The 12988-nt window shown below is 37.0% G+C and overlaps 1 protein-coding gene across 21 annotated transcripts in view; it reads right to left on the reverse strand.

Moving 5' to 3' along the window:
* The window catches only part of PPFIA2 (PTPRF interacting protein alpha 2), a 501225-nt gene that overhangs the window by 92815 nt on the left and 395422 nt on the right, over window positions 1–12988 (reverse strand). For all 21 annotated transcript variants that reach the window (XR_011566513.1, XM_070788874.1, XM_070788862.1 and 18 more), the window contains 3 exons: window positions 11782–11873; window positions 6820–6955; window positions 5254–5474 (listed from right to left, as the gene is read on the reverse strand). Coding sequence is in view for 20 of the 21 variants with exons in the window: in XM_070788874.1 (XP_070644975.1) it covers window positions 5254–5474; window positions 6820–6955; window positions 11782–11873 (449 nt within the window). In the remaining variant the exon portion in view is untranslated. The remainder of the gene's footprint in view (window positions 1–5253; window positions 5475–6819; window positions 6956–11781; window positions 11874–12988) is intronic.

Raw genomic sequence — 12988 nt, forward strand, 5'->3', positions numbered from 1 at the left:
AGATTATTGATATTTCTCCTGGAAATCTTGATTCCAGCTTGTGCTTCATCCAGCCCAGCATTTCACACAATGTACTCCTCATATAAGTTAAATAAGCAGGGTGACAATATACAGCCTTGGCATACTCCTTTTCCAATTTGGAACAAATCCACTGTTTCATGTCTGATTCTACCTGCTGCTTATTGACCTACATACAGATTTCTCAGGAGGCAGGTTAGGTGATCTGATATTCCCATCTCTTTCAGAAGTTTCCATACCACACAGTCAAAAGCTTTGGCATACTTCTTCAATAAAGAAGAAGTAGATGTTTTTCTGGAACTCTTTCTTTTTCGATGATCCAATGGATTTGGCAATTTGACCTCTGGTTCCTCTGCCTTTTCTAAATCCAGTTTGAACATCTGGAAGTTCTCAGTTCACATGCTGTTTTAGCCCAGCTTGAAGAATTTCAAGCATTACCTTGCTAGCATGTGAAATGAGTGCAATTGTGTGGTGGTTTGAACAGTCTTTGGCATTGCCTCCTTTGGGATTAGAATGAAAACTGACCTTTTCCAGTCCTGTGGCCACTGTTGAGTTTTCTGAGTTTGCTGGTATATTGAGTGCAGCACTTTAAAGCATCATCTCTTAGGATTTGAAATAGGTCAGATGGAATTCCATCACCTTCACTAGCTTTGTTCATAGTGACGTTTCCTAAGGCCCACTTGATTTCATAGTTCAGGATGTTTGGCTCTAGGTGAGTGATACACTATCACGGTTAGCTGGGTCATTAAGATCTTTTTTGTATAGATCTTCTGTGTATTCTTGCCACCTCTTCTTAACATCTCCTGTTTCTCTTAGATCCATACCATTTCTGTCCTTTATTGTGCCAGTTTTTGCATGAAATGGTTAAAATAGTATGTTCTATATTATGTGACTTTTACTACAATAGTGTTAGTCACTCAGTCATGTCCAACTCTTTGTGACCCCACGGACTATAGCCTCCCAGGCTCCTCTGTCTATGGAATTTCTCAGGCAAGAATACTAGAGTAGGTAGCCATTCTCTTCTTCAAGGGATCTTCCCAATTTACAGATCAAATCCAGGTCTCCTGGATTGCAGGAAGATCCTTTACTGTCTGAGCCACCAGGGAAGCCTCTTTACCACAATAAAATGACATTAAAAAAAAAAAGGTGAACCATAATGTAACTTATGGATTTGAAAAATATGCTGCATCAATGTAAGTTCATCAGTTGTAACAAAAACTACTCTTATTAAGGATGTTGACAATGGGGGAGGATATGCATGTTTGAGGCCAGGAGGTATATGGGAACTCACTCCACTTTTCTCTCAATTTTGCTCTGAATCTTAGACTTCTCTAAGAAATTACATTATTAAAAATTCTAATATAACTACTCTTAATTATAATATTTCACTTACACAAAGAATATGAATTCTGTTAGTCTGAAGTTTATTATCATGGTGCCTTTTAAATTCACCCAAAGCAAGGTCCGATGCTGTAAAGGGCAATAATGCATAGGAACCTGGAATGTCAGGTCCATGAATCAAGGCAAATTGGAAGTGGTCAAACAAGAGATGGCAAGAGTGAATGTCGACATTCTAGGAATCAGCGAACTGAAATGGACTGGAATGGGTGAATTTAACTCAGATGACCATTATATCTACTACTGCGGGCAGGAATCCCTCAGAAGAAATGGAGTGGCCATCATGGTCAAAAAAAGAGTCCAAAATGCAGTACTTGGATGTAATCTCAAAAATGACAGAATGATCTCTGTTTTTTTCCAAGGCAAACCATTCAATATTACAGTAATCCAAGTCTATGCCCCAACCAGTAACGCCGAAGAAGCTGAAGTTGAACTGTTCTATGAAGACCTACAAGACCTTTTAGAACTAACACCCAAAAAAAGATGTGCTTTTCATTATAGGGGACTGGAATGCAAAAGTAGGAAGTCAAGAAACACCTGGAGTAACAGGAAAATTTGGCCTTGGAATACGGAATGAAGCAGGGCAAAGACTAATAGAGTTTTGCCAAGAAAATGCACTGGTCATAACAAACACCATCTTCCAACAACACAAGAGAAGACTCTACACATGGACATCACCAGATGGTCAACGTTGAAATCAGATTGATTATATTCTTTGCAGCCAAAGATGGAGAAGCTCTATACAGTCAGCAAAAACAAGACCAGGAGCTGACTGTGGCTCAGACCATGAACTCCTTATTGCCAAATTCAGATTTAAATTGAAGAAAGTAGGGAAAACCACTAGACCATTCAGATATGACCTAAATCAAATCCCTTATGATTATACAGTGGAAGTGAGAAATAGATTTAAGGGCCTAGATCTGATAGATAGAGTGCCTGATGAACTATGGAATGAGGTTCTTGACACTGTACAGGAGACAGGGATCAAGACCATTCTCATAGAAAAGAAATGCAAAAAATCAAAATGGCTGTCTGGGGAGGCCTTACAAATAGCTGTGAAAAGAAGAGAAGTGAAAAGCAAAGGAGAAAAGGAAAGATATAAACATCTGAATGCAGAGTTCCAGAGAATAGCAAGAAGAGATAAGAAAGCCTTCTTCAGCGATCAGTGCAAAGAAATAGAGGAAAACAACAGAATGGGAAAGACTAGGGATCTCTTCAAGAAAATCAGAGATACCAAAGGTACATTTCATGCAAAGATGGGCTCGATAAAGGACAGAAATGGTATGGACGTAACAGAAGCAGAAGACATTAAGAAGAGATGGCAAGAATACACAGAAGAACTGTACAAAAAAGATCTTCACGACCCAGATAATCACGATGGTGTGATCACTGACCTAGAGCCAGACATCCTGGAATGTGAAGTCAAGTGGGCCTTAGAAAGCATCACTACGAACAAAGCTAGTGGAGGTGATGGAATTCCAGTGGAGCTATTTCAAATCCTGAAAGATGATGCTGTGAAAGTGCTGTACTCAATACGCCAGCAAATTTGGAGAACTCAGCAGTGGCCACAGGACTGGAAAAGGTCAGTTTTCATTCCAATACCAAAGAAAGGCAATGCCAAAGAATGCTCAAACTACCGCACAATTGCACTCATCTCACACGCTAGTAAAGTAATGCTCAAAATAATCCAAGCCAGGCTTCAGCGATATGTGAACCATGAACTTCCTGATGTTCAAGCTGGTTTTAGAAAAGGCAGAGGAACCAGAGATCAAATTGCCAACAGCCGCTGGATCATAGAAAAAGCAAGAGAGTTCCAGAAAAACATCTATTTCTGCTTTATTGACTATGCCAAAGCCTTTGACTGTGTGGATCACAAGAAACTGTGGAAAATTCTGAAAGAGATGGGAATACCAGACCACCTGATCTGCCTCTTGAGAAATTTGTATGCAGGTCAGGAAGCAACAGTTAGAACTGGACATGGAACCACAGACTGGTTCCAAATAGGAAAAGGAGTTCGTCAAGGCTGTATATTGTCACCGTGCTTATTTAACTTATATGCAGAGAACATCATGAGAAATGCTGGACTGGAAGAAACACAAGCTGGAATCAAGATTGCTGGGAGAAATATCAATAACCTCAGATATGCAGATGACACCACCCTTATGGCAGAAAGTGAAGAGGAACTCAAAAGCCTCTTGATGCAAGTGAAAGTGGAGAGTGAAAAAGTTGGCTTAAAGCTCAACATTCAGAAAATGAAGATCATGGCATCTGGTCCCATCACTTCATGGGAAATAGATGGGGAAACAGTGGAAACAGTGTCAGACTTTATTTTTCTGGGCTTCAAAATCACTACAGATGGTGACTGCAGCCATGAAATTAAAAGACGCTTACTCCTTGGAAGGAAAGTTATGACCAACCTAGACAGCATATTCAAAAGCAGAGACATTACTTTACCAACAAAGGTTCGTCTAGTCAAGGCTCTGGTTTTTCCTGTGGTCATGTATGGATATGAGACTTGGACTGTGAAGAAAGCTGAGCGCCGAAGAATTGATGCTTTTGAACTGTGGTGTTGGAGAAGACTCTTGAGAGTCCCTTGGACTGCAAGGAGATCCAACCAGTCCATTCTGAAGGAGATCAGCCCTGGGATTTCTTTGGAAGGAATGATGCTAAAGCTGAAACTCCAGTACTTTGGCCACCTCATGCGAAGAGTTGACTCATTGGAAAAGACTCTGATGCTGGGAGGAATTGGGGGCAGGAGGAGAAGGGGATGACAGAGGATGAGATGGCTGGATGGTATCACTGACTCGATGGACGTGAGTCTGAGTGAACTCTGGGAGTTGGTGATGGACAGGGAGGCCTGGCGTGCTGCGATTCATGGGGTCGCAAAGAGTCGGACACGACTGAGCGACTGATCTGATCTGATCTGAAAGATCAGAATCCCAGAGCAAGTTTTAATAATGTAACATAGTACAACATTAATAATGTTTAAACACATTCTAATGGAAAAACTGCCTCCTCTTCAAAAAAAAGAAATTTTGTACTTTAAAATGATTGGCCATACACGACTCCAGAAAAACCTGGTGAGAGGTGACATGGTTTTGCTAAATAAAAGAATACAGTTTTAAACTCTAGGCATTCTATTAATTGTAAAGGAAAATCAAATTAGAAGAAATAGTTGAGTAAGAGATAGGTTGAAGTTTAATCAAACTAAAGATCCAGTTCTACTCAGATATTCAATTCATTTGGAAAACTGATCCAAGATTTCACCTTTACCTCATTCATTTATATTGCTCTAATATTGACTGCAAGGAGATCCAACCAGTCTATTCTAAAGGAGATAAGTCCTGGGTGTTCTTTGGAAAGAATGCTGCTAAAGCTGAAACTCCAGTACTTTGGCCACCTCATGCGAAGAGTTGACTCATTGGAAAAGACTCTGATGCTGGGAGGGATTGCGGGCAGGAGGAGAAGGGGACGACAGAGGATGAGATGGCTGGATGGCATCACTGACTCGATGGACGTGAGTCTGAGTGAACTCCGGGAGTTGGTGATGGACAGGGAGGCCTGGCGTGCTGCAGTTCATGGGGTCGCAAAGAGTCGGACACGACTGAGTGACTGAACTGAACTGAACTGAACATCATTAATCTGCATTTTTCACATATGTTTCTTATAAAAGCTGTCCTAAGTTTATCCTGGGAAACTGTGAAACTGTACATTATGATTCCGTAGGCGCAGGGTGAGGTCTGAGTATCTGGATGCCAGTGCTCCTGATTTGATGAACACAATTTTAGAATCAAGGTCTACCAATCCCTTGAGACCATCAGAAATCATTGAACTCACCTGATTTCCTTGTTGATTGCATCCAGTTGTTCCTGAAGCATCATGGCCAGTGTCTGGGCATCAGAATGACCACTTGGAGAGAGAAGATCCATTGAGCTGAAAATTGTTTCTCTATCGTCATCATCAATGTCAGACATCTCTGTGTCACTTTCAAAAGGGTGGCTGCTTAGCACTCCAATTTGTTGAGTTCTATTCCACTCATGATCTCCAAGAGATTTCACCTGGAAGGTAAAGGAAAAATTACAGTATATTTCATCTTGCTCATTTTCAAAGCACTATTTTGAAAATAAAAACCAAAAACACACATGCTTTTATAGCTTCCTTGGCAAAAGCAGAATTGATTATTAACATTTTATTTATCATGTCAATAAGATAGTTCCTTGATACTTAAGTAATGGAAGGTATTAATTTCAGCATAAATATCAATATTTTAATAGGAATAAAAATGTTAAACTTCTGCATGATTTTTAGTTCAACCTCAATTCAAGGTAGTACTTATTTTAAAGCATCTATGTTTCCAATGTTTTCATGTTTTGTAAATGTAACAATCTCTATTTACTTGTACTTAAGCACTTCCATTTCTTATACTATTAATAATTAGCCTGAGGGAACACATATTATCACACAATAAATTACACAGGAATTCTTTCTCCTGTATTCTAACAAAGTAGCAAAAACATTGCAAACATTTAATTTAATCTCCACTGCTCTGGTTGCTTAAATGCCTCATTGATTTTTTTAAGCCCAAGGCACATCAATTTACATGACTATGTTTTTTAAATTAATACAATAAGTCCTCCATATGAGTAACAGTCTTAAGTAACCAAGAGACCAGTGCTTGAAATTTCAGGCTATGACCTGAAGGCAGGAGATGGCTGAAAGAAAGAGAGCAGTCCTAGATTTCCTGCTATTTACAAGTGGGTTTTCATTTTTGTGATGATGTAAAATGATTTTGGGGGGGACCACAAAAGTGATATTGCCCAAAAAGCCATTTTTGGCCACATGGCATAATTTGAAATCACTCAAATATAGATACAATTATCTTATCACTTGGCTGACTATGCAAGGTAGGACACATAAAATTCCTGGGCTTCAATTTTTTTCATACATGAAATTAGTATAAAATAGTACTCAATTTATAAGGTTACATGAATAAATACTTGACACATGCTTAGTTCAACTTATGGTACCTAGAAGGTGTTTTATGTTGGACTTCCCAGATGGTGCTAGTGGTAAAGAACCTGCCTGTCAAAGCAGGAGGTATAAGAGATGCACGTTCGATCCCTGGGTCGAGAAGATCCCCCAGAGAAGGGAATTCTTGCCTTGAGAGTCCCACGAACAGAAGAGCCTGGTGGGCTATAGTCCATAGGGTCATAAAGAGTCACATATGACTAAAATAACTTAGCACGTGCACAGGGGTTTTATGTTAGCTATAGTTAAAAAAAAAATCTGTCATATATCACACTTGAAACTAACACAAATGAATGCTTTCAGTATAAAAATACTATCCAAAATGGAAGAGTGTATTTACTTAAACCATCAAAGACTTGAAATCAAAAGCTTAACCTTTGCCTCATCTCTCCGCACACCCATGCGGCCTCTCCTTGGTCTTCTTATCACTTTGGTTGTTCTGTAATCAGACTGGCTGTCCACTAGGGATCCAACAGAGTACCGCAGCTCGGCTGAGGTGTCTAGATGAGTTCTGGAAATGAGGAAAACTTATCAGCAAATCACCATCCACCACTTAATTGGCAATAAAACTCAAACGCTCAAGGGGGAAGAAAATATGTTATGAATCTTAGAGGTCTCTTCAGAGGCTTACGTCATACATTCCAGTCTCAGGTTCATTCTGAAGATCAGGTTCCTTTTAGAATATTAAAAAGCCTTTCTGTTTATTCATTATCATTTTCAAACTCCCTAGTCAATTGAAACATGTTAAGATTGACAACCAAAATCCACTGGCTTACATTCTGACAACTCTGTTTTATTTTGAGCTATTTAGTGGATAATCCAATACATTTTATTTATCACTGTGTTTGTTTTAAATATTCTTCATTAACCTAAGAGAAAAATGAGTAAACATTTTGAGTCACTGCATTATCTATTTTCTACTGTTTTATTTTTCAATTTAGGAAATTAACAAAATACTTAAAATCAGATTGACCTAAGGTTAATAATTTTTTTTTTTTTTTTTTGGAAAATAAAATATGATAGTCCATCAGAACAGTTTTTCAGGTTTGGATAAGACATTGTTCCAAAAATATTAAGGAAGAATCTTTTAATAAGCACATTCAATTCTGAAATCTGCTTAGAGATAAAACACTTTGAAAATTCTAATTGGAAAATATCATCAGACTAGTTTTCAATAAACATGAAAATAAAGTACATTGTAATTGAAGTGCACTAAAGGTTTCTCCAAGTATATTATTTATATATGGATTTATATAAAATTAAGTTTGCAGCTATAGTAATGATGATAATAACAAATGCAACATGCTGTCATATAAATGATCCATCATCAATAGGAAATACTCTTAAAGCTGTTTTCTCTTGAACCTGGGGCTTCTGTTGATCTACTCTGCTCTTACTCTCAGTTCTCTTTGCGGACAAAAACAAACATCTCCAAATACTTGGCAAGACTATAAAAGGTTAGGTGAGTTCTGGGTTTTTGAAGAAGTAGAAGACACTGACTTAATTGATGCAGGTTCTTGTTTAGCCCAATTGGATGTTAAAACAGACGAACTAAGGAATCATCCTCCAAATAGATGACAGCTATTGTTTTTATAGCAGCAAACTTGAGGCTTAATCAGGCAAAATGGCTTTATTGTGAATTAGTTATATATTACAAACTAGCCAATCAGGCCATAGCCATTAAATGGCACAACTGTCAGTCTTTATTTATAGCAGAGGATATAAATTTCATCAAGACAAAGATCAGATTTTAGTCACCACTGTGTGTTCAAGGAGATATTCCTAGAATATAATAAGAACTTGATAAATATCTGGTAAGACAAGAAATGAATGCAATTGATTATATTAATATTATAGTCCAGACTGTCCAGGTCAGCATATTCCCTGTTTAAGGACCTTTATTAGTCTGTGGCTGCTTAGGGTAATGTCTCTTTGGGCACTAGAGTTTCTAAAATTATAACTCATCATGCTAGGAGTATTGTTTTCATGTTGTTTTATCTCTCAATTCCAGGTCATCAATAAAAACACTAAACAAACACAGATCTGGTCCCATTGATGCCCTCCTCAAAACTCTTCATTGTTCTTACAAAGCCCTCTACCTGGGCTTCTACTTCCCAGTTTCATTTCCATTTACTCTCAAAGTCAAACTTTCTTTTGCTTCAAGCCTTTGAACATGCTATTCTTTCTGTCTCTTCACACATTTATATGATTACTATTTCTTGTTTCTATTTAAGCTGAGGCTTAAAAGTCTCAACGTCATATACTACTCTAGCTCCTGGTGAATGTATTCACATTCCCTGTATGAATGTGAATTCCCTGTGTGAATGTGAATGTGTTAGTCGCTCAGTTGTGTCCAACTCACAGAGAGTCCATGGACTGTAGCCTGCCAGGTTCCTCTGTTCATGACATTTTCCAGGTAAGAATACTGGAGTGGGTAGCCATTCCCTTCTCCAAGGGATCTTCCTGACCAGGTCTCCTGCATTGCAGGCAGACTCTTTATTGTCTGAGCCAACAGGGAAGCCCTGGCTTCCTGAGGATTACAGGAAGCCCTGTAATCCTCAAATTCGTATTTGTGCATTTTCCATCTGGAACATGTATTCTTCACTACCATCACCTATCTCCAATGTTACAACATCTCACAAGTAGAAAGCACTTAAGTTATCTTGAAAGAACAAAAGACCTGAAGCAACACTAATTGTAGGAAAGCATTGCTATTATTTTATTGGAAGCAGTTACTCCTCACCTCTCTCCTTTTATTCAACTCTGATCTGTCAGAGGCAGTATTTCCCTATATTTCAATTTTTAAATTATTTTTGGTGTACAGTATTTTGAGAGGCATTGGCAGATAGATGGAAGTTACAACACAGTCCCTGGTTCCCTTAAACAAGGAACCATGAGGTTTCCCCTCCAGGATCTCCTGGGACTCTTGAATACAATCTCATAAAGGAACTTGCACAGATAAGTAGATATGAATTTTCTTGGAGAAAACCTGTTGCTCATTTCTCTGCTTCCTGGGATGTCCTTTCTTGTCCTCTGCAATTATCCAGATCCTAACCTTTCTCCAGAGATGAGCCAAATGAGGCCTTTTTCCAGTCACTTTGGAACTCATTTTTCTTTCTTATCATCATTGTCACCATATATATCACTGAATTAATAACTTCAGTTCAGATATATAAATCATAATAAAACATTGGAAAAATGAACATTATTTTCAAAACACTATATTAGTAGAGGATATTGGTCACTGTCTTACTCACTCCAGCTCATCTCTTCCTACTTTCCCACCTGTAAGATCAAAAACTAGATGAAGTTCTCGTGTACTTTGTTTTCTTTATTTCTTTTTCAATTGTGTGCACTCAGAATATGATTGTTCAAGAAATAATTTGTTTAATAAAGTTTCAGTTGTCTCTTAACTTTTTATAAATTAGCTGTCTTAATAATTCCTATAATACTGTATATTTGTGAGTTGATTTACTGTTTACAAAACACCCTTTTCTCACTTGTCTCATCTTATCTGCAAAGTAAACTTGTCATAAAATGTTATTTTATATGTAATTAATGTAAATATATATATATTTAATTTGAATTTATTAAGGAAAAAAGGGTTTTCCAAAATCAAACAGTTATTTTGTTATTACATGCCTAAGACCTAGGAATGTCGACTTAGTTGTTTTTAGTCTAGTGTTTCCTCTACAACCTGTTGTACCAAAGAATAGTTGTTCCCTATGTAGTTCCCAGGAGAAGGCGATGGCACCCCAGTCCAGCACTCTTGCCTGGAAAATCCCATGGACGGAGGAGCCTGGAGGGCTGCAGTCCATGGGGTCGCTAAGAGTCGGACACGACTGAGCGACTTCACTTTCACTTTCATGCACTGGAGAAGGAAATGGCAACCCACTCCAGTGTTCTTGCCTGGAGAATCCCAGGCACGGCGGAGCCTGGTGGGCTGCCGTCTATGGGGTCGCACAGAGTCCGACACGACTGAAGCGACTTAGCAGCAGCAGCAGCAGCAGCATGTAGTTCCCAGGCTTCCCTGATGATTCTTCACTGTCAATAAATGTCACATTGTTCGGCTGCCATGATGACTCACTACAGTGATAAACTTTTAGATAGCACTTTTACAACTCTGTATTTCTGAGACTGAAGGTAAAAAAGACAATGAAATGGCCATTTGGTCCTAATAAAATATACATTTGTTGATTGAATAATGCTAGTTCTGTGTATTTACTCTGTTGGCGTTTTCTTTCATCTTTACCATTATCAGCATCATCATCACCATGTATATCACTGAATCAATAACAAGTTCAGATACACAAATCATAATAAAACATTAGAAAACTAAACATTATTTTCAAAATCAAAGATCTACATATCTAAAAGTTCCTTGGGTGTATTTACATCTGTAGAACTGATTCTTATATTAAACTGAATTCAAAATTCTGAAGAGAATATAAGTACTTTTAGGATTTTTTTTATTTGGATTTTTCACTTGAATGCTTGAAAAATGCTTTACTGGATATGCATTTCTTCAACAATATCTATTGAGAGTCATATATATATATATATATTTTTGGGGTGCTGAAATTATAGTACTCAAAACAGGCAAAGAACTCCAACCCTTGTGGAGCTAACATTCTTAGGATTAGCTTAAGACCAAAAAAATGCACTTTTATAATAGAAGTCTGTGGTGGTCAAAAGTTTCAAATAGCTGATACTGTGTTGTTTCACAAATAAATGCTTGTTATTAACTTAGATATATATCTATCTACATAGTAAATAAGCATCTCTTTGCTTTTTTTTTTAAAGATGAGGTATTGACTCAAAGCAGCTGAGTACAAATAAATTTACTTGAAAATTTTTTAACATATTTCTCCTTTCCTCTTTTGCCTCGACAAAAACAGATCTTTACCAATGATGAGTAAATATAAGTAATCATAACCAATGATGCTTCTTCAGTAACAGGAAACACTGAAAGCATTTCTGCATATAGAGAAAATGACCGATGCCTCTTACTAGAAAAACATGTAATCTCTGTATCTATAGCTCCATGTCTTAATGTATGGTTTATAATATATAAGAAGACATATATTTCTATATATATTAAATGAAGAATACAAAAGGTAATGATTTATATTTTATTGCATGTGTGAGGAAAGAATTACTAAATTAGAGAATTATTTTGGAGCATAGAAACTATAAATCAGTAAGGAATCAAAATAGGGCAATGCCTGCTGACCAACAGAAGGCATTTAGTTATTTTATTTGAGGAGATACAAAACCCATAAGAAAGTTCACATTGATTTTTGGTGAACTATAGATAAGCTTTTAATTTAATATTACCTTGGTATTGTGGGTTCAATTAAAGAGCCAGTTCTCATTTTCAACTGGTCAAGTTCGGATCTCAGCTTTTCAATTTCTTCTGCTAACCTTTCCTAAAAATCAAAGAGGTGTTACTCGGATGATAGGCATATACCAATAATACCAACATTCAATTATGATAAACCAACTACTAAGCTTAATAACTTTCTAAAAATGGAAAGAATTAATATATTTTTATTAAGTATTGTTAGATATGACAGCAAAAAATGCCTGACTTTCCCCTTGAGATGAAAATGTGACAGAAGAAATTAATACAATTTTACCCACATTCTCTAGTACTCACTAATCCTAAATCTTTCTAAACATATGGGAAAACTAAGATCATGACTAGCTATATATACATCACTTCAAAATCAGAGTAGAAAGCATAGCTGTTTAAAAAATCAAGAAAAGGTTAAGAAAAGGATGATAAAAAGTCATCACCTGATATGAGCTAAAGTTATTAGCTTGGTATTGGTACAATAACTTGTGCATCTGAGAATTTTCTAAGATTGGCATTATCAGTTTCAGTCTGTAAATTTATGAAGACAAGAGTGATCTTATAGCCCTTAATTAAATGCTCATGTAAGCACTCAGTTTTGTTTTTGTGATTATAAATTTTATAGCATTATAAATATTTAAATGTGTCCTTCTGTATTTTCCATGGCTGTTATTTTTCCCCCTCGCAGGGGCCAATGATGGCCATTTTATTGGACCCATACTTCTTTTCTCACCATGACTTTTTTTCAGTGTGGCCTTTGCAATGTTTATCGTATCTGTTCTTTTTATTCTTTCTACTGCCATCCTTTATTACACATATTTTTACCTTTTTCCTGAATTATTTTACCAACTTCCACAGAGGCATCATTCCCTTCCATCTCTTGCCCACACATTCCTCTGCTAGCTGTATCATCTTTAAAGACATATATGATCAAATAAAACTCTTGCTTATAGTTATCTGATACATTCTTATTATATTTATTAATTCATTGATTCATTATTTCCACAAATATACAATGAGCATCTCTTGTGTGGTAGGCTTTAAGATACAGCATGCATGCTACAGCAATGAACTGTCAAATTTCCTGCCCTCATGTAATTTACAATCTAGCAGAAAAGAGAGTAAACAATTTGGGTTTATAGGATGTTGGTAGGAAGTAGAAAATAGCAGAGTAAAGGAAGGCTCTGA

The sequence above is a fragment of the Bos indicus genome, chromosome 5, assembly GCF_029378745.1.
Source record: "Bos indicus isolate NIAB-ARS_2022 breed Sahiwal x Tharparkar chromosome 5, NIAB-ARS_B.indTharparkar_mat_pri_1.0, whole genome shotgun sequence".
Classification (NCBI taxonomy): domain Eukaryota; kingdom Metazoa; phylum Chordata; class Mammalia; order Artiodactyla; family Bovidae; genus Bos; species Bos indicus.